Here is a 22,653-nt window from a genome sequence, read left to right as displayed (position 1 = left end):
CAAAAAAAAATTGAATAGCTTGAGTTGTGATGCTTGTGAAGGGTTCAACCTAGACCCACTTTGTGAAATAGTCAACATATACCAACAAAAACTTCCTTTGTCCCGGTGCAATTGGAAAAAGTCCTAAGATGTCCATTCCTCAAACAACAAAAGGCCACACAGAGACAATAGGATGCAACTCTTTGGTCGGTCAGTGTGTCAAATTTCCATGCCTCTAGCATTGGATGCATCTTTTGACAAAGTTCGAGCAGTCTAATTTTAAGGTTGGCCAATAGTACCTAGCCCTCAACACTCATGTGGCCATTGTTTTTTCCCCAGAACGCATACCGCAAACACCTTCATGTAATTCTCATAGCACATAGTTGGTCTGGTCTTGGTCAAGACATTTGAGCAGAGGTAAGGAAAACTCTTTCCTATATAGTTCGTGGGCCATTAAGATATACTTGGTAACTTGTGTTCTTAGCTCTTTGGTTTTCTCTGTATCTGCAAGGAGTGTTTCGTGCTTCAGGTATTTGACTATTTCTCTCTTCCACCCTAAAGAGTTTTTTTCTTCGATATGCAAACATTCTTTACCTGACATACTAGGTACAGAAACCGAATGAAGTATGAAGGTTCTTAGCTGCCTGGGTTTATGTGAAGTTTTCAGTCAAGCCAACTCGTCAACTTTGTCATTGATCTCTCAACTTATGTGGACCACTTGAACTTCTTCAAACTGTTCTTTGAGCTTTTCAAATGCATAGTAGTACTTTAATAGTTGAGGGTCTCGAATTTGGAAAACTTTGTTTATCTGCTCGGTTGCAACTTTGGAATCACTTCAGCACCTGACACTTTAGGCACTGACTTCTTTGGCAAGCCTTAGTCCTACTAGGAGAACCTCGTACTCAACCTAATTGCACGTGGCTTTGAAGCCAAAATGTAAAGATCATGCCAGGGCTATGCCGTTGGAGGAGTCGTCTGTATGCACCATCCACCATTCCTGCTCCAAACATGGTTGTGGATAATGAAATTCGTTGATGAAATCATCCAGTGCATGGGCTCGGATAATCCCTTTTGGCTCATAAATAATCTCATATTACGAGAGTTTGATTAATCATGCCATCATCTGCCTTGCCAACTCAGGCTTGCACAATATTTTGGCTATGGGGCAAACAATCTGAACAATGATCCTATGACTCTAAAAATATTGACAGAGACGACGAGCAGCATTGACAAGTGTGAGGGCTACCTTTTCCACATTTAGTACCTTGTTTCTAGATCCTACAATACTTAGCACGAAATACATCGGCATCAACTCACTTATAGCCTCACTCGAGACTGAATAACGTTAAATAGAGAAAAACCTTTTTATACGGCAAGAGAAAGTTCAATAGAAAACTCCCCGATGCTTTTACCTTGATATTTATCGCATTTTTATAGCTTTGAGTTTATTTTGTAAGTTGATAAGTAGAGTAATTGATTGCAGAAAATTAAACCATCATAGAATCTTTTATTTCATTTCCAAAGTTAAAAGTGTTTACATACTAAATATACATAATCTGAGTGAAACAAATTTCCTGAGGATACGATACTCGGTCTTACTGTTTAAATACTACTTGTGCAAACTGGTACACTTATCAGTCGAGCGAACACCTGTCAACTAGCCTCTGAGCCTTTTTTACATTATGTGGACTTCTCATCTTCACGATGGCTTGGCATTTATCCGGGTTAACATGTATTCCTCGATGAGTTAACATCAAACACATAAATTTTCCCCTTTTACCCCAAAAACCCATTTTTTGGGGTTTAGCCTCATATTATACTTTCTAAGTTGGTTGAAAACTTCTTCCAAATCTATGATATGGGTTACTAAATCATCATATTTAACCACCATATCTTCCACATAGACTTCTAGGTTTCTTCCAAGTTGACCCTTAAATATCTTGTCCATCAGACACTAGTAAGTAGCTCGGTGTTTTTCAGACTGAATGACATAACTTTGTAGCAATAGTTTGCAGATTTAGTGATGAATATCATCTTATCCTTGTCCCTTGGGTCCATCTTTATCTATTTGTATCAAAAAATATGCGTCCAAAAAACTTAATAGTTTATGCCCGACTGCTTCGTCAATCAGGCGATCGATGTTTGGAAGCGAGTAGGCATCCTTTGGGCATGCTCGATTGAGGTCAATGTAATCTATACACATCCTTTATTTTTCGTTTGGTTTCTTCACCATTACCACATTGGAAAGTCAAGTGGTGTAGTCAATTTCTCTGATGAACTGAGTCATCATCAGCTTGGCAACCTCCTATTGTAGTGTCCGACATCTTTTTTCCCCCATTTTCCTCTTCCTCTGGGAAATGGGCTTTGCAAATTTGCATATGGCCAACTTATGGAAATGGAAATTTGGATCAATCCCCAAGATGTCTATCGTGGACCATGCAAATAAGTCAATGTGTTCCTGGATAGTCCATTGGATATGGCTTCGGTCTCATCGGAAAGTTGATATCCCAACTAAGTGACTTGTCATTCCTTAGGGCCAAGCTGGAAGGTGGATGTCTCCTCTACCGGCTTCACTTGGTTGTCATCGTTGGTCTGGCCTTCCAGAATTGAGTTCTAGTTCCTCCACCTCTTCGATTTCCATCTTGGCCTCCACGCAACTTTTAGGGCTTCCTCCCTTACATGAGGACGTAACCTAAGGCTGGCCATATAACATTCTCTGGTCGTCCTCTAATCGGCATGCACAGTTATGACGGTTCTATTGTCCAACGGAAATTTCATCGCAAGGTGAGGGGTTGAAACAATCACACCCAAGGCATTCAGTGAAGGATGACCGAGGAGTATATTATATGACGTATGAGCATGCACTATCACATATCGTCTTTTTAGCCCTTTTTTCAATGGACCATCGTGCTCAAACTTAGTGTAAAGCCGAATACACCCCTTTGTCCCTACTTGTTCTCCAACAAAACCAAACAATGGGTTATCATGTGGCAGGATTTCAAATTCAAGTATCTCCATTTGCTTGAACGTGTTCTAAAACAAAATGTCAGTCAAGCTCCCTTGGTCTACAAGGGTCTTCCGAATTATGCAATTGGCTATCTCTACGCTAATAACCATGGGATCATCTTGTACCAGGTTGATCGCCTAAAAGTTATTTGACAAGGTTATAGGAGGCACGTTAAGTGTTCTATGCAAGGAGACCACGTTAACAAACCAGACTTTCTGTAGGTGTCATTTTTGCGTAGAGGCAGTGGCTCGCAATGGTGTTTATAACCCACCTTGGTTGGTCGAAAGGTATCTCCTCTCTCTTCCTAGAGCGAGTTTTGCTTCTCTGCCTCTCTGAATGACTTACATGTTCTTGATCCTTCCCTCGACTTGACTTTTATCTGTATGGATTGTAGGGTATGTATGATTGTGGTTTGTGGACGTACTTCTTTAGATGACCAAGCTTGATGAGGTCTTCTATTTTGTCTTTCAACACACTGCATTCCTTTGTTGAGTGACCATGATTACGGTGGTACCGACAACGTTTTGAGTAGTCGGCCTTTGGTGGGGTGTTAGCCCTTTTTGGTATGGTCAAAATGTCTACAGCCAAGGCCTGATTCATGATATGAGGTCTACTAGCAGTGAGGGGGGTGTAGTGGGCATAACGCGATTCTCGGGGTGGCTGATCCCTCCTCATGTCGTCTTAGGCTTTGTTGAAGTTGTGCTTGTCCTTATCTTTCTTGGCCAAAACAGCATCTACCCCCACTTGATTCCTATACTCGACCAACTCCTCCATCTACATGTACTTGGCTGCTCTCCTTCAAAGTTCGTCTAGGTTAGATGTTGGTTTTTTGCATAGGTAGTTCACAAAAGCTCTCGACCTTAACGCTGTTATCAAATGATGCATTGCTACTACGGGGTCAAGGTTTCAAATATTCAACACAACCTTTCTGAAACTCTCCATGAAGGTTTGTAATGGTTTCTTCTTTTCTTGTCGAATGTTGCGAGGGCTACAGATGTTAAGTGGTGAGATTGGCTAGTGACAAACTGTGTGCCATAACGGACTGCCAAAGTGTCGAATGAATCCACGAAGTTAGAGGGTAGACGCATGAACCAATGAAGGGTTTATCCCTTCAACGACATCAGGAATACTCGATAGAGGATTGCATCATTTGTGGTGTACAAGCTTAATTGGGTGATGTACACGTCCAGGTGTTCATCTGGGTCTGTAGTACCATCATATTTTTCAATGGTCAAGTTTTTCTAGTTAGAAAAAAGAGTTGCTTCCATAATGCTAGGCACAAAGGGGTCTTGAATTATAGCAACTGTCTTCCCAAAGTGTTAAGTGATGGGGAATAGTGATGAGAATCCCAAAACTGCCCAAATACAGGGACCTATGACCAGGGGTAGGACCAAACAGTCAAAGGATACCCTCCAGCAAATGGTAACAGCCATACTTGACAAGGCCCAAGTGGAGAAGGACAAAGGTCCAGAGACACTCCCAAGAATCTTGATTGTTGAAGGCCTATATCCAATATTTTCTATTTTGTAATTGTAATTAAATAAATTGGTGGTTGAATCATATGTCTTTTTAGCTGCATCAATTTCAACTAATTTAGTAATTTAATGCTAGATTATATGTATTCAACTCATTTTGAAGTAAAAGACTTTTTGGCATTTTCAAAAAATACCTTGTGTATTTGTGAGAGCTTCTCTCTAGGCCGGACTTATTAAGGTTGAACCCTTGTGGCGTCTACCCCTGACTTATCTTCCATCTCTGGAAGTGGCGCCATCCGATTTCGTGACCTGTACCAAGCAATCCGCTCCTAATAAGGATCACATCAAATAGTGTCTAGACGTACACTTAAATTAGTAACTCTGGGTAAACCGAAAGCGGTTGACTCAACTTCTCATCCTTCAGGTGGATTAACCTTAGGTTGTCGTGACTTATGACATTTTGACTTATAACATTCTCGTAGATGCGTGTTTTCATGCCGAAGAGCGATGACTTCTTCGGCTTAATGCCGACACATTTCCAAGACCTGAGCTTGTAATCTTCGCACAATCAAAGACAAGTTGGTATGGTCCTCTACATGAATCTCCTCATTCTGTTGATTTGTTGGTTGCCCCATTGTTTTTGTATTCGTTCTAGTTATGGTTATTGTCATAATCACTTGGGGTTGGGATATAACTTACTTGGCCCCACGATGGGCACCAAAATATTTTTGTCGCAAATAGACCGAACACTACCTCTTACACCAAAGGGTCACTTGCCATGCCGAATGGTTCTTCTATTGATAACTTGTTTACATTTCTGTTGTGTATGAGTCCAAAAAAAGGAATACCTACAAAAGACACCATGATACTTAAGTAAGGATTCAGTTCAAGGCTATTGATGATATCAAGTGAATATTCAAATGAACAATGATCTTTACCTGGGGGGGTTCTTCCCTTTATATGCTAACCTTACTGGACCTTGGGTTTATGGGTGTGCATGTTCTAATTACCAATTAGGTAATATGCCTCTTAATCTTGTTTAAGAGCTTCTGACTAGATAATTATCTTTAAGCAGGTTCTTTAACCACAACTATCATCAAATGGTACTCAGGAACTAAAAGTCGAGACATGTTGTACGGACCATGTGAACACATGACTAAAATGGTATTTGACTTATAGGATATGTTAAATGTTGGGTCTCCATATAGGCATCTTATCATCTTGTCCAAATACTTATCCAGTATAAGTTGATAGTGAAAATTTTTTTAAAAAAATATGAAATACAAAATATAAAATATATATAATTTATACAAATTCGTGCAACGCAAAATCTAGTTTCTTCTCTATTTTTCACATTTCTCTTGAAACAAACAACATAGCATATCTTTTTATTTTTATTTATTGCTCCTTTTTCAAATTATATCTTCTATTTTTATCTATTATGTTTCTCTCCAATAAACCAAACACAACCTAAATCTCATTTTAACAATACAACCAATATTTGTTAATCAAAGTACAGCAACAGTTTAAATTCTCCACCTTACCAAAAGGTCATTTACCAACTCAATAAAAACAATCATTGAAACTTGACAATAAAGAGCAGAGTATTACTGTATCATGCTCAGCAATAATACAAGTGCCCGTAAAACAATTCTGTACAAAAATATCACTGTCCTTCAAATGGAAGCAACTCATGGGAATGCGATCTATAATTATGTATTATATGAATTTTTTTTTTCTCTATAAATTAACAAAATCAGAGATTAAGTGGGTTACCACTTGTTCTTTTGACAAAGTTGAACTTGACGAATTCTTGGCTCATTATATTATAGACGTCAATATATGCCCAGAGCATCTCTGATTTGGCTTCCCTATGCTTCTACTCCACTATACTACTACTCTAACCACCACCATCTTACCAGTTACCATGGCTTAAGTTCCATAGTTTGTCATCTTGAACCCTGGTTGGATGAATACCATAGCTTTTTCTGGCATACTAATATCTTCTGAATGTCACTGCCATTCTCAGTATCTTCTTTACGACATTCCCAACGCATACCCTTACCAATGGTTGTGATAGCATCTGTAAAATAATGGGATTCACGAATGATTGCGTGCCCCCAAGGACGTAATATCCGGTCCATTTCCAGCAACACATTCTTCATTTCACACCTTTTAATTAAGAATATAAGTTCAGTGCCAGCTATATATACAAATATTTAGACAGTGCAAGTTAAATAAGCATTTCAGTTCAATCTCCTCTAAAGCAAATTAGTTTGCTAGTGCGGATTACTGGAAAATTAAATGAGGTCTATTTAACTCAATTAATGTCATCGAGGTGATGGAGTCTAAGGTGGACCACCTCTGTAGGTGGTCCACCATGCACAACAATTCACAGCCCTTGGATTAATTTGTTGTGCATCATCTTACTCTAGACCCTCTCTACTGAATTTTTTCTTCTCTATCCCTCCCCCTCCTCTGTTCTGTTATCCAACCAGCCACCAAAACTCACCACCATTGGTACCCCACCGCTTACCACCGCCAGAGGCAATTTCCGGAGGTGTCCACCTTTTTTTTCCCTTCCCTCCCTATCTCCTCTTTCTTTTTCTCCCTTCTTCCTCTTTCTCTCTACAATCTGCACCCAAACCGCCGGAATTGACATAACTCATTGTGTTAACCTACACTGCTATTCTGGTAATTAGAAACACCACAAATATAACATAGAACAGATACAATACAACAAACAAAGTTAGAGATACAACAAATTTTAAAAATTATAATAGGACACAACATAAATTAACATATATGTTAAATCATCAAATATAAACAATGTATTAAAAGTTAACAAGTCACAACAGAGATAATAAAGTGTTATTATTTAATTCACATCTTTATTAGTAAAGTTAAAAGATAACTAAAAGAAATTGTAAAATGAAGCTAGGTGTATCCCAAAGTGTCCATAAAGTCCTCAACATAGATATGTTTCCAACACAAGCACGTAAACTTCAGAATAAAACTACCTTCAGTCTCAATCCAAGTAAGTTCACAAAGACGGAAAAAAAAACTAAAGATGCAAAGCAAAACCTAAAGATAATTGAATCACCGCAACAAGGGAAAAGATAAGCTTATCACCTTTTCATAAACATATTTTAACCAAAAAACATTTTTATGGGTAAAAGAATCAAATACCAAAAGTGCACTCATGAGTCACAGGAAAGGATCCTTTTTTTTTTTTGGAAGGCAGAAAATATATATTATTAATAAAAAACACTGCAGTACCAGAGGTACTGGTGAGATAGAAACAAGTACAAGACACCTACGGGTTCACCCTCCAAAAACAAAGAAAAGCCCAACCAGGACCCCATCACATAAGATAAAGATACCCAACCCATATTAAGCAAAATACTCCACAAGATAAGAAGACCAATGGTTAAAAGGAGTATTGAAATCTTTCTCTCTAACTTTTAACCAGGACCATGCTAGGAATAAGGCATCTTCCATCACTTTGGATGAGTCAAACAGATTGCCCTGGAAAATCAATAGATTCATATGCTGCCATATGGAACTAGTTAATGCAATCCACCATCCACACCATCTGCTATGATTTCTCCCTGCACCAAAACCATCATAGAATTGGACAAAGTGAGATGCTGGAGAAACTGAAAGTGCTCCTACAACCTGATTCCACCTCATGGATTCCCACCATAGGCCTCTAGTCATTTTGCAGTTGAAAAACAGGTGACCAGCCTTCTCTTGCTCATACCCACAAAGAGGACATTCAGATTCCTGAATGGACACATTTCTTCGAATAAGATTATATCTAGTGGGGAGTCTATCTTTGATAAGTCTCCAAGAGAAAATCGCAGTCCTTGGGGGGATTTTCAACTTCCAAATTGTCTTGAAAATGTTTACATCTGAAACATGTCTATTGCAAGTCATCAATATCCTCTATAAGCTGACTTAGTGGAATACACACCACAGGGATCAGCTTTCCACACCATGGTATCCTGCAGATGACTCTGAATATGGATAGCATTGATTTCATCCATAAAAGCCACTGCTACATCATCCTCATGGTCAAATAAATTTCTCCTCCACTTCAAGTCCCATCTCCAATTACCCTGGGAAAAATTTCTCATCGTAGAGATGGTATTATTCTGCTGTCTACTAATCATAAACAACTGATTATACTGCTGCTCAAGATTACAATCATCCCCCAACCATTTATCTTTCCAGAAATTAATTTTATCCCCACACCCAACCTTCCAAACCATCTGATGTTGGATAGGGCTAAAATCAGGTTGCTGATTTAGCTTTCTGAGGTCCCTCCACCACTGGGAATGCCAAGCTTTGTCTCTACCATTCCTGAGTTCTGATCAACCCCCATATTTGAAAATTAAGATTCTGGCCCACAACTGATGTTGATTAGAGGATAAAGCCCAGATCCATCTACCCAACAGAGCTGCATTGAATTTAGAAAGATCCTTAATCCCAAGGCCCCCATCATCCTTGGGGAGACAAATCACATCCCACTTCACCCAAGGGATTTTCTTATGCTCTTGATTACCCCCCCCCCCCCCCACAAAAATTCCTTTGCAAGGACACCAATTTGGCAACAATTCTTTGTGATATCTTGAAAAAAGATAAAAGATATATTGGTAGGCAGTCAAGACAGAGTTTATCAGAGTGACCTTCCCAGATAAAATTTTCTGGTTCCATTTAGATAATTTAGCTTCAAATTTTCTGATCAAAGGTTCCCACACCAAACAACTTGAAGGCTTAGCCCCAATAGGAATTCCCAAATAATAAAAAGGGGTTTCCATATGACTGCAATTCAAGAATTGGGCTGCATCATAAACCCAACTGGTCTCATCCCCAAAAATCCCGAAATGACTTTTTGCAAAATTAATCTTCAGACCAGACACCATTTCAAAACCTCTAAGCATGGCCTTCAAAGCTATGACATTCTCCCATGAAACCTCACCAACAAAAACTGTATCATCCACATACTGCAGGATATTTATAGGCTCTTTTTGCTTTCCAACCATGAAACTTCTGTAAAGGCTTTTGTTAATTGCTTCCCTTATCATTCCAGTGAGACCTTCTGCCACTATATTAAAAAGCAAAGGGGCTAAAGGGTCCCCTTGTCTCAAGCCTCTAGTAGGAACAAATTCCTTTGTAGGACTGCCATTTACTAGGATTGATATGGTGACTGATTGGAGGCATATAGTGATCCATTTTCTCCATCTAAGGCAGAAACCCAACCTAAACAATATGTAATCCAAAAAAGACCAAGATACGGAGTCATAAGCCTTTTCAAAGTCCACCTTGAATACCATGGCTGGCTTCTTACTCCTTTTAGCTTCCTCAACTACTTCATTGAGAATCAAAATGCCATAAAGGATATGTCTATCCTTTATGAAAGCTGATTGTCTTTCATCAATAAGCCCAAACAGCACATTCCTCAATCTGTTTGCCAATAGTTTGGCTATTACTTTATATATGCAGCCTATAAGGGAAATGGGTCTATAATCATTTAAAGACTGAGGATGGTTTGATTTAGGAATTAGGGCCAAAAAAGATGCATTGCTGCCTCTAGGGAAGCTACCATGAGCATGGAATTCATCCACAAATCTTCTGAATTCAGGTTTCAACACCCCCCAAAATTCCTTGATAAAGTTGAAATTAAAATCATCTGGCCCAAGGCATTTGTCACCTCCACAACTCCATACAGCATCTTTGAGCTCTTGATCTGAAAAAGGGACAGTCAGCTCCTCCCTTTGTCTCTGATTAATCATATTGAAATGGACCCCATCCAAAGTAGGTCTGGAGAAATTCTCCTCAGTGAATCTACTAACAAAGAATTTAACAGCTTCATTCTTGACCAGTTTAGGTTGCTGAACCCAGACACCATCAATGAGGATTCCCTGAATTGCATTGTAATTTCTTCTGAAGTTTATGGTTTTGTGGAAATAAGTTGTGTTGTTGTCACCTTCTTTGAGCCACTTAGCCCTTGACTTCTGTCTCAAAAGGGATTCATAGGCATTTGAAACATCCCACAGGTCTTGCTGGATGGATTTCTTAGCCATAAGCTCAGCATCAGACAAAGTTCTATCAGAGGCTATGGTTTCCATGTCATTTAACTTCTGCCTCAGGTTCTGGATTTTCTTGGTATTAATATCCTCATTCACTTTACTCCACTGCTTTATAGTGGATTTTAAATTCCTCAGCTTGTTCTTAAGCACGATTCCCCCCAACCACCCTGTTGATCTCTGCTCCAAGCTTCCTTCACCATTCTTTGATAACCTTTATGTTTGAGCCACCAATCCACCACCCGAAAAGGCTTAGGACCCCAGTCCACAATCTCTGTTTTCAAGATGATTGGACAGTGGTATGAGAAATCCCTTTGGATGACATGCTGAGAACTGTCAGGCCAATGAGCTAGCCACTGCTCTGAAACCAGACACCTGTCAAGTCTACTCTTCACACTACCATTGGGCCTAAACCAAGTAAACCTGCTACCAAAGCATTTAATTTCTTGAAGCTCTATGTCAGATATCCAGTCATTGAAAGCAGAGATGTCATAGGTGTCAGCATTCCTTTGGGATGAACCAATTCCTTCTTCCTGACATCTGATGCTGTTGAAATCTCCAAGGAAGCACCATAGTCCATCAGGGTTAGAAACCTTTAACTGCCTCAATTCTTCCCACATAACTCTCTTCCCAGCAAGGTCACAAGGGGCGTATACATTAACAATGTACAGCCTCTGATTATCCTTAGCCCACCTCCCATCAAGCATTAAGAAATTTCTACCTTTCACCCTCCTATCCACCTCAAAAACTGAGTTGTTCCACATGCAAAGCAAACCACCAGATGTGTGGACTGAGGGAACACTATCCCAAGAGGCAGTAGAGTCCCCCCACAAGGATTGGCAGATAAGCTTATTAAAATTCTCCTTTTTTGTTTCCTGTATGCACACAAGATCCACCTTGTATTTTAAGTTAAGCCTCCTAATGGCAGCCCACTTAATCCCCCTGCCCAATCCTCTGCAATTATAGGAGAGGATTATCATGATTAATGATATTTATTCCCTTCTCAGCTGCCACATTATTATCTCTCTTCTCCATATCTAACATCATGCCCATGACCTACTGAATATCTTCCCCATGGGTCAGACCCATTTCTTTTAATAGAGCACATTGCTTGTCGATAATATCCTACTTCTCCATTTCTGAAGTGCCTTTAGCTACATCTGCCTTCCCATTCTGTTGGGCTTCTTTCTTTTTACACCATCTTTTCCTTGAGTACACCTGCAATGCACTAGGTGGCTCCTGTTGCTGCTCTTTAAAAAAATCAAATTCCTTTATTTGGGCCTCGGGGGTGGTATGTGTAGAAAGGCCCAGGTTTGTTTCAGGCCCAAAGCACTTCACGGTGTGATCAAGTGAATATTCAAAAACAGGCGTGTGTGGTCCATTGTGGTCATAAATGCTGTCCACCTTTTGATCAAGGGTAGAGTCAGCCATAAGCTCATCAAGGTAAGTTTCAGAGCCTCCCATTGATGAGCTGGCAACATTTTTCCTCTTCCCCGCAACCTTGGTTAACGTCCCTCCTGTAGCTACTTTCTCTTCTCTGTAACCTGCAGGGTAGGTTGTCCGGTGTCCTCCGATAAGCTCAAAATCTTTCCCTTTAGAGCCACATATACTGTGCGACGCGTGGGTTGGACAGAGCGCCTTGTCGATGCAGTCATTACCCAGCGAGTCATCTACAACATTGTAACCACTGGGTAACGTTGTGGTCTGTCGAATGTAGCAGTCATCGACAAGTTCACCGCCGTCTGGTTTCGGCAAGAACTAGCTCATCCACGATCGGACGGTGGCCGTGTCGCCGTCGTCCGAGACGATCTCCTCAGATGATTCCCATCTGCTCCTGCAATATCGGTCACAATATGAGTCTGGGCTTCCATTCTCTTCCACCATATGAACTCGATGGATATCTCCTTCGATGTGTACATCTACTAAGTGTTGAAGTAACGGTGGCCGAGGTGTCCTGACGAGGACCCTTGCCCGGTCAAGCCTTTGCATGTGTTCTACATCATCATCAACTTCCACGAGGTCGCCCACCGTCGCCACAATCTTGCGGATGTTTTCCAACTTCCACGCTACTAATGGAATACCCCAACATCGAAGCCATACCAACCTATTTCCCAATCGCAGATCGGAACTCCATTTCACCAGCGAATAAAACATGGACGAACCTTGGTTAGTTTCTTCACTTATTATCTCTACTACTTTCGCGTCGGAGGTCAAGGAGGAGGGTCATGTCAGCACCCAGATACTTGGGTGATACTCCTGGATCTAAGGTCCATGAAACTTCGTCTTCAAGTCTATCGAAAATCTCTGGCTTCTTCAATCTTCCTACCCATGCGTCATTGTAGCGCATTTTGTCTTCCTCTGAGATGTCAAGTGTGAGTGACGAATGTGATCCCCCGTACCCAGCGAAGTGAGTGCCTGCAGTCCTTCTTTGTGTTATCCTCTTTGACTGCGGAACCATTGCCTCTGCATACGTCCTATTAGTTGCCTTGCTATGTGCAGCCCTGTTCGAAGCTTCTTCCATTCGATCCATATCAGCCACGCCCTTCCCCTTCTTTTTGTGATTGTCTTTATTTTGGTCCTGGCTCGTCTTTCCTCTCCCGTATTTCGGAATGTTCACATGCAGCTTGAGGCCCCCTACAATAATGTTATCCAGATTTCTTTTGGTTCTTCTTTTGTCAGAAACTCCTTTGAAGCGTACAAATCCATACCTCCTCCCTTCTTTGTTTCTCTGTTTGGGAATAAAGATTTCCTTTACCTCCCCCCACTTTCTAAACTGGGTCCACAACTCCATCTCTGTTACATCCTCAGGGAACCTAGTGAAGTAGAAGGATGTGATATCAGTTTCGTCCCTCCAGTTTCTTCGTTGGTGATCATTTTCCTGTCGAAGCCCAATCCCGCCATAGAGTTGTCTGTAATCAGCTCTCCCATTTAGTCCTGCTCGCGGGTGCCTTCTCTTCCTGTACCTCACGGTGGTCCACTCACGCTCTCTGTCTTTCTCTCGCTCTCTCTCAGTGTCTCACTCTCTCTCACTCTCTCTCATCTCTATCGTTCGGTCATTTGTGATCAGTATAATTAGAAAAGCCTTCCCACAGGAAAGGATCCCTTAATTGATTGGAGGCGGTTATAAGTAGGAGTATATGCAATAGAAAATAACTTATCCTGTATTAGAAGTTCTGTATTAGTTTTGTATTAGAATCTGCTTGATGCAGTTTATTCATAGAAAATAACTGATGACAACTATGTACTGAGAGTATATATGATAAAAGGATACGTAATTAAGTGGTTTGTTATTTGCAGTTTGTGGACAAAGAATACCCTCATGGAGACTTTTGTCTCTGGAGCAGCAAGTATTATGTATGATTTCTGTTTTCAGAGTTATACTTAATTAATTTAGTGTTCTATCAAAATAATTTGAAATAGTCACCTGTGGCTTTCTGCAGTGAAGAGTCCATCAAGATGAAGCAAGTCATATGTTCGAGGATATGTTGAAAAAGATTCACACCTACCATAATAAAATCAAATCATCATCAGATCTTACAAGAAAAAGTATGTTCAGAAATAAATAAATAAAAACCTTATGGTTCACATCCAATATTTTCAAATTACCAATCATGGAAGGTTCCAATAAGGCCACGATCATAAACCACAGGGAGTGTATTGGTAGCATAAGATGAGACTACATTCATGACCCATACAGGGTCCTTAATCAACGCTGCAGCGAAACCTCCATATACTGTATTCATGTCCATTATGTTTCTTATTTTGTCAGTCCCAAGCTCAGGGATCAACTTCTTGTAGTACGCAGCCTGCTTTTTCCACTTACTGTCATCATGTTTGAATGTACTATCACTTCCATGATGAAGCATTGAAATCCTTTCTGGTGTAACGTGCAATCGCTCAGGCCACTTAGAAATGGACGACAGACCGGATTTCTTAAACTTAGGATCTGGAACGACAATACAGGAGCGAAGCGGAGTATACCATGCTGAATCTGGTTCAAGGCTGTCATCACACTTGGGTGGATAGGTATCTCTAGCCAGCTTATTATAACAATTGCTATCTGGAGACTTCTTCCATACAGCAATGTCACCCTTTTTCTTGTACAGTTTAAAGCACAGTGAAGTCAGCAATTCCTTCAACTTCTCATAATCTGATTTTTGTGCTTCAATAGTTGTGTTCCATCCACGCCACCTGCGCTCATAGTTGATTGGTGGACCAGACAAGACCCAAAATCCTCCAGGACGAAGAATCCGGTGAATTTCAAGGAGATAAACTCCACCTAAAATAAGATAACCCGTCAAAAAGAATGAGAATTTAATGTGTGAACTTCTCAGCTCTAAGCAGAAGGAGATTAGCACAAAACAAATAACAAATCAATGAAGCAGTAAGATTAGAGTGAAATTGACAGAGCCTGTATTAGAATATTAAAGCATGTGTTGCAAAACTGTATAAACAGCTTGTAATTGTGTGTACTTGTAAGGGCTGTTAGCCTTTGCTAACAGCACTTCTCTAGCATTAGATATCTGATAACAGAATTAGTTAGTTCAGTTAGTCTGTTAGTTAGTACAATTAGTTTGTTAGTTAATTCAGTTAGCCTTTACTGTTAGTTGGTTAGATTCTGTTACTGCTAGTGTAAAGGTTCAGAGGTCTATATATAGCTCTCTTTGTAACCAACTCAGATTAACTTTTCAGTCTAGTAATAATATCAGTCTTTTCTCTCAATTTTCTCATCTTCTCAAACACTTTCTCACCTTCTCAAACACTTTATCACTCAGTTTTATCCAATATGGTATCAGGTCAGAAAATAAATGTGGACCTGGTTCAAGGGCCGAATGTTTACCATTTTTTTTTTATCAGAGAATGTTTACCATTTTATAAAACAGCCACACTTATCAGGTCAGAAAAAACGACTCAACTAGTGATGTCTTGATTGGCTTCACAATTCACATTGATTACAAGCCAAGTAGTAAAATAATTGCCAGTAAAGGTCTAAAAATCCATGTGCTCATTGAAAACAAGGTATCGGCCTTATTTGAAAGAACCCTATGTATTTACAACATATGCTTCAAATAAAAAATTTACACAGCTAAAAACTGGTGAAGTACTAAAGTTCATGATCACTGGAAAGTGTTGCATAAACAGGAATAAATTCTGTTTTGATACTGAAAGTTCAAAATCCATAGAAAAAAGTACCATATTCTGTCCATGGGATAAGGCATCTGGAGCAATGAGCCATATCAAAGGAACTTGATGGGAATGGAAGTCTCTGTGTAGAAATGACACCAAGAATTGCAGGGATACCACGCTCCAGAGCAAATTGAACCTGAGCTTCATGGTTATCTCTTGGTGCAAGAGAAAGAGTTAGAATCCCACGATCTAGCAAGTCACCACCCCAGCTAGCAACCTAAAGTAAATTAGAGTCATGTGGATTAATTGATGTAAGTCTTGTCTATAACATGTTTGAGTAATGGAACTGGATCAAAATTAGAAGGATGAAATAGGAATTATATTGCTCGCACTTCCCAAATCCCTAGTTTAGTATCAGGAAGAACAGTAATGTACAATACATGAAGAATTATACAAGTGCATTGCTTTAATCCCCTGTTCCCCTCCTTATTCTTCCTACTGTAAGCCCTCTTAATAGCTGTATCACAAGCACAATTAAAATTAAATGGATTTCTGTTTTGGGGTAAAAAACAATTGGTTTTAAAACATTTGTACTACAGTTAAAAAAGCACAAGTAGATGAAGCAGCCCGCATAATTAAACTAGAAATTTATTGTTTATGCAGGAACTCTGAGAATTGTAATTTGCATTGAATTCACTATATAAATACCAAAAAAAAAAAACTCACTCCGCAACCGGTATCAATGGCAGTTCGAATAGTCCCATCCTTCATTTCTGGGATCAGATCTTCCATTAAATCAACATATTTACCAACACCATTGGGGAACATAGTACCCCCACCAGGAAAGATGAATTTCTCCCCTTCCTTTTTCAACCAATGCTGATTGGACTTCTGCTTGTTAATCCAGTCATATGGAACGTTCCTGAAATTAGACATAACAGAAGATTTGAATGGGTGGAAAAATATCAATTATTGGAAATTTAAATTAAGCGAACCTTATGTTGTTAACTCATAAGACATATATTATACCTATACCAACATTCATCTCTGCTCTTTGGCCATCTAATTGGAGGCTTATACCCATCTGGGGGAGGAACTAAGCATTCTTTCCTCTCAAATTTTGGAGGGCAATGGCGTTCCAATAACACAAGTCGATAGGAGCCGTACTTCCTCCATCTCTGTAAATTTAACCATACTTAATCTATAAGGAAACCTTTTTCTACAAATCAGAAAATGGAACTACTATTAGTAATTTTACCCTTGGATCTGTGCATGGAGTGTAATCTTGGTAGTCAGCGCTGCATTCAGGAAAACTCGTGTATTTAATTTGCAGAGAACTTATTGATGACTCCTTGGGGGATTCAATGGAGTTCTGGTTGTACATTGCCACAAATCTGTCCTTCTCAGAACAAAAGATTATACCCATATAGAAAGAAGATCCACATAGCACCACAAATATGATTGCCATAGGGACAATCCTGCTCTTGTCTGGTTGGATGACGGGTTTTCCATCTTTATTGTTCATTGTCTTTGAAATAATCAACTATCTGTAAAAGCAATAAGCTCAACATCACGAATATGGAAAATGTGACGTCCTCCCTTTCAGCTCATATCTTTTAAAGAATGATAAACCAAATTCATATATTATTCAAAATAGCCACTTATCAATATTTATAAAAAAAATTACACAAAAAAGGGCATTTTGAATGATTATATTAATAGTCTAGAAAATGCTAGAACACTGAAAAGAAGTGAAGATAGCATCTGTTTCCTATCTATTCAATCCAGGAACCAAACAAGCATATATCACTCATGTACTATGAGCTCATTCAACTCCAAAAAACCATTTTACCTAAATTATCAAATCATCCAGTTTAACATCAGTGAAAAAAGCAACAAAAAACCAAGTAATCAATAATCCATAATGGACATCCAATGCTGATACTCGATACACACAAAAACAAGATTAATCACCTTTACTACGACCAGATCAATGCGAGAATACACAATTTCCCATGATTCATCCAAAATGTGGTACCAAGAAATGGCAAAGAGAATATGAAAAGATTATTAAATTCCAGCTAGTCAATAGTTAGTAATCGACGGCGGCTACTTTCCACACACTCTTGTCTTTATGATTTTCACATGACATTGGACCAAAACACTCATTCACCCCTAAAAAAAGCAAAAAGGAAGAAAACACAAATATAAAAAAGAAAGAGCATCGAATAACAGTAACATAACAATCATATTTTTATATACTAAATCATCACTAGTAGAGTCGTGTGAGAGTGTAACATTTGAAAAATGGCAAAGACCAAACAACCCTCCAATCCAAGTTTCACTTTTTTCAGTTCAATGACTTCAGAACACGATGGCATATAACAAATTAACAATGCTGCAATGCATTTTATCTCCGGAAAATAAAAACATAACAATAATTTAAAATATTTAAACCCCATTTAATTGCAAAACGGGAAAAAAACAAAAGAAGAAAAAAAGAAGAAAACTTTGGTTTGGTAACAAAAATAGTAACTAATGCACCATCATAAAGACAGCAAATTGAAAGCAAAGAACAAAAAACAAAAAGTGGCAGAGAAACCACATGCAGCAGCAACCAAATCTGTGGCAGAAAAGAATGAAACATGAAAGCACCCAAGAAGGACAAAGATCGTAATCCAAAGAGATCTGACACAAGAAAACAAAAAGAAAGAGAAAAAGAAGAATGAAGGAAGTGAAGAGGCAAAGGAGGCACTTACTTGTTACTCCTTTCTCTCTCTGTTTCTCTCTGCCTCTGCCTCTGGTGTTGTTGTTGTGTTTGGAGAAAATAGAGTCGAAACACAAAGAGTCCTCAGAGAGACAGAGAGAGAAGAAAAATAGTCCAAACATCAACCGAACCGAGTGGGATTACCTAATGCTATGTCTAACTTAACTACTAGCTCTATATATAGAAGTCCAATACCATGTCAATTCAACGTGTAGTGACTCCATGTTTTTATGGGACTAAAACTATAAAAATTTATCCTCACAAGCTTATATGTGCATCCTCCCATTGAATATATTATAGTATTTATGACGTGGTTAGAAAAGAAATAAAGAAAAATAAAAATATATTAATAAAATATTTAAAATTTGTGAGCGTTTATATATTATTACTTTTTTAAAATTTGGGTCTATGGTGTGTATTAGATTTTAGAGTTATACTAATTATTTGGTAGAAAAAGTGATGTCAGCCTTTAATTTTACTTTTTTTTCTCATCTTTTCATGTCACGATAAAATGAAGTGAATATTTATATTTATAACACTTAAGTTTAAAATAATATGTGTTTTATTTTATAAGATTGAATTTATAATGTTTTTTATTAATTATTTTTAGACTATAAATACTTAAGAAAAGGTATTGGCAAACTATTAGAAGAAAAAAATTAATGACAAAGATGATTTTAAAAAATTATTGATATAAGATAAATTTATTGTTAACAAAACATGGGCCGGGCACTTGTTTCCTTTTTAATCTGCTAAGCACAATTTGCCACGTGGAAGATTTAAGCTGGAGCTTATCCCATAAAATATTTAATTTGATTGGATTTCATTTGCCCCACTGTCCCCACCTATAGGTCCTAATACGGATTTTTTAGTTTTCATAATTAAAAAGGATAAAACAAAATTTAAAAGCGAGAATACATGTAAAATTATATATATTAATAATTCTATATTAAAATCCTAAATTTAAAAATTAGGATGCTGTCAGATAAAAATATTTTTAGTTTAATAATAAAAATAAATTTATCCATGATGGTGTTGTTTATAGATTACGAACGTAACATTACCAAAAGGTTCAGAAACAAAACTTAAGGCATTGATGTAGGGAACAGAGGGAGACGGAATGGCACCCGTGAGATGCTGGGGGATATTTTTCTTTACCTACAGATTGTTGCTTTTGAATGATACTTTTCTTTATGCTTCTTTTATGATGATAGAAAGACTTATTCAATAGTAGGATATAAAGTTTTATATAATAATTCAATCATAATTCATAACTTATCATATATAATAATTTTATTAATTTTTAAAATAATTCAAAATTATTTTATATTCATGCATAGACATTAACTCTTTTATGTTTTAGCTCTTAGATTTTTATATTTGGTTTAATATTTATTTAGGGGCACTCCATGCCTCACTGCCTCTCCATGCATGTTTTTTTAAAATAAATAAAATAGAAAAATAATTGATTTAGGAAGGTAGTTATTATAAGAATAGAATAATGATTAGTAACTTGTGGACGTAGTTATTGGACTAAAATGAGTATATATATATATATATATATATATATATATATATATATATATATATATATATATATATATATATAAACTTCTTATTCTCTTTGTATATAACCGGTGCATGTATTCGGTGTGATGCACAATACAAGGAAGAGTCATATTTTTTATTATTTTAAAAATAAAAGTAAGATAGAATAATAAGAGATAAATATATTTTTATAAAAAATATTTTAGATTTCCTTGATAAGGCGACAACTAACTAATTAAAAATATTTAAAAATCAAATAAGTAAACATTAATATTTAAAAATCAAATAAATTACACAATAATATTTCACTCAAACCCTCACTAGGTATTTTACTTGAGTCTTTTAATTATAACTTTGTGTTTGCTTTCCTAATATACCAATTTCTTATTAGAGTTAGGTTGTTTCTTATGTGCTTAAAGAAAGATTATTTCTTATGAAAACTCTTGCTTAGAGATAGAAGAACAAAAATGAAGCAATTCATTGGAGAGAGGAGCAACTGAGAAATATAATAATTTTTCACCCATCCTAGAGTCACAATTTCCCTTGATCCTCACCACCTACACCAAAAGATGGAAGAGTAAACAAAGAAAAGGGGAAATAAGAAAGAAAGAAGAAAAGCAAAACAGAAAAACATTAAAAAAAAAAAAAAAAAAACTGCAATACTATACCTTCATAACCAATTGTAGAAAATGCACCATCTTCAAGCACTTTTTTCTTCTCCAGCATCAACTCGCAAACATAGGTCAAGAAAAAGTGTACACTAATGTTATACAGAAAAAAAATACAAAAACAAAAAAAATGGAAAAGAAATGTCAGAGATGAGTACAGGGTCCTTCCCCTAACATTAAAGAAGAAACAAATAAAACAAAACAAAATAATACCAATAGAATGTTATATTAATTAATTAATTAAATTATTTTATAGAATAACATTAAATGTAAAAAGAAAATTAAAAAAATCTTAAGAATCACAAAAGGCAAAAAAATGAAAGTGTTAGAATTATTTTCTTATATATCATCTCGATTGAACAAGTGTATTATATATTGTCCCTTTGTTTAAGTATTTGTAACTTTGAGATTGTTGTTTAAGGATCGGGTATTAAAGGATGTGACTCTCTGGTGTTATGTGAAACAGATGTCATTTTACATTCTTTTGATCTCGTTTGGAGTCTAAAAAGAAAAAAAAATACAAAAGGTGTAAGGGAGAGAGGTGGCATAGGATCTAAATGGTTGATTGGCACATGATGGATAATCAAAATAAAAGAATAAAGCATATAAGAAAATATAAATATCAAAAGTTTTTTCGTGAACTACTATATATATATATATAATACGATTTCTATGAGAATATTTTCTAATGTGAGAATATAAGAATAACTAATAACAACCATTAAATTGTGATTAAAAATAATAGATGGTTGAGATTAAAATATTTAAAAATTAAAATATAATATAACCTTTACATTTCTAAAAGATTCATCAAGCAAATCACGTTATAAAATATCTCAATTACCATTAATCCATCACCATCACCATGACTGTCACCACCTCCATCGGCATGACCGTCGTCACTATCGTTGTCGTCACCACTACCGCAGTCACGGTAACAGTGGTGATGGTAGTTGATGACGATGGTGGTAGCAATGACAATCATGGTGGTGACTGCAACGATGGTGGCAACGACAACAATGAAGGTCATAGCGACCGAGGTGGTGATGGTTGATGATAGTGGTGATGGCACGACAATTATGATGGTGACTGTAGTGGTAGTCATGATGGTGACACCTATAATCATGATGGCGATAGATTAATTAAGATATTTTAAGGAGTGATAATTGAGATCTTTATAGATTTGTTGTTGTTTGATTAATATTTTAGAGATTTGATGATATATTAAATTTTAATTTAAAAATTTAGATATTTTAATCTCAATCGATTATTATTTTTAATCTTGATCTGATGGTTGTTATTTGTTGTTCTCATACAAATCTTGCAAGAACATGAGAATAGGGATATTCGTGGGTTGGTTTGGGCCAAATTCAAGATCAACCCCAATCAAATTTGATCAATTTGGCTCTGTTCAATTTTCACTTTTTTTTTAAACTCATTTCAACCCAACTCATTTATGGACATTTGGTTCGATTTGGACCAACGGGTTATCCATTTAAATATGATCTTTTTTTTCTTAGAACTAGTTTTGAAACGCATCCCAACCCAACCCGTACATGAGTGATTTTGATCGTTTTAGTTTTAACTCAAATACATAAATGATCCAACCCAAATTGTTCGGATCGGTTTGGGTCAATTTGGGTTTGTGGGTGACCAATACCCTTGAACATCCCTACATGATAATAATTAATAACAATCATTAGATCATACTTAAAAATAATAGACGATTGAAATTAAAATATTTAAAACTTCAAAATAAAACATAATATAATCGTTAAATTGATTCATCAAACAAATCATGTTTTAAAATATCTCATTTATCAGCCATCTATCCTTATCACCATGACTGCTACTACCTTTGCCAATAGGACTATCATCGTCATTGTCACCACCACTGTTTTCGTCAGCAGTGGTGGTGGCAACAATGATGACATGTTTGGTGGCAAAGCTGGTGACGGTTGATAATAATGATAATGATAGTGATGATTAT

At 37.2% G+C, this 22,653-nt stretch overlaps 1 protein-coding gene across 4 annotated transcripts; it reads right to left on the bottom strand.

The window, feature by feature from the left end:
• Positions 1–6,015: 6,015 nt before the first annotated feature.
• Positions 6,016–18,674, bottom strand: LOC100820623 (probable methyltransferase PMT20). Of its 4 annotated transcripts, none has more exons than XM_006599050.4 (8): positions 18,440–18,674; positions 16,939–17,227; positions 16,710–16,858; positions 16,407–16,602; positions 15,747–15,957; positions 14,160–14,832; positions 13,978–14,055; positions 6,016–6,633 (listed from the first exon to the last, which is right to left on the bottom strand). In XM_006599050.4, the coding sequence occupies exons 2-8, from the start codon at positions 17,203–17,205 to the stop codon at positions 6,411–6,413; spliced, it is 1,797 nt and encodes a 598-aa protein (XP_006599113.1). In that variant the 5' UTR covers positions 17,206–17,227; positions 18,440–18,674; the 3' UTR covers positions 6,016–6,410. The 4 variants fall into 4 exon arrangements, with proteins under 4 accessions (XP_006599113.1, XP_006599114.1, XP_040866200.1 ...); XM_006599051.4 differs by lacking the exon at positions 18,440–18,674 and adding an exon at positions 17,655–18,032; XM_041010266.1 differs by lacking the exon at positions 6,016–6,633 and adding an exon at positions 6,645–7,147.
• Between the last annotated feature and the right edge of the window lie 3,979 nt (positions 18,675–22,653).

The sequence above is a fragment of the Glycine max genome, chromosome 16, assembly GCF_000004515.6.
Source record: "Glycine max cultivar Williams 82 chromosome 16, Glycine_max_v4.0, whole genome shotgun sequence".
Lineage (NCBI taxonomy): Eukaryota > Viridiplantae > Streptophyta > Magnoliopsida > Fabales > Fabaceae > Glycine > Glycine max.
Note: the sequence above shows the minus strand (reverse complement) of the source record. Positions and strands in the feature narration are given on the sequence as shown.

Bases quoted from the DNA above. Each gene is read 5' to 3' on its own strand.
- LOC100820623 (XM_006599050.4), bottom strand. From the start codon at position 17,205: ATGAACAATAAAGATGGAAAACCCGTCATCCAACCAGACAAGAGCAGG. The intron at 16,859-16,938 runs GTAAAATTACTA...TTAAATTTACAG, and splicing joins CTCCATGCACAGATCCAAGG to AGATGGAGGAAGTACGGCTC. The intron at 15,958-16,406 runs GTGAGTTTTTTT...AATTTACTTTAG, and splicing joins CCATTGATACCGGTTGCGGA to GTTGCTAGCTGGGGTGGTGA.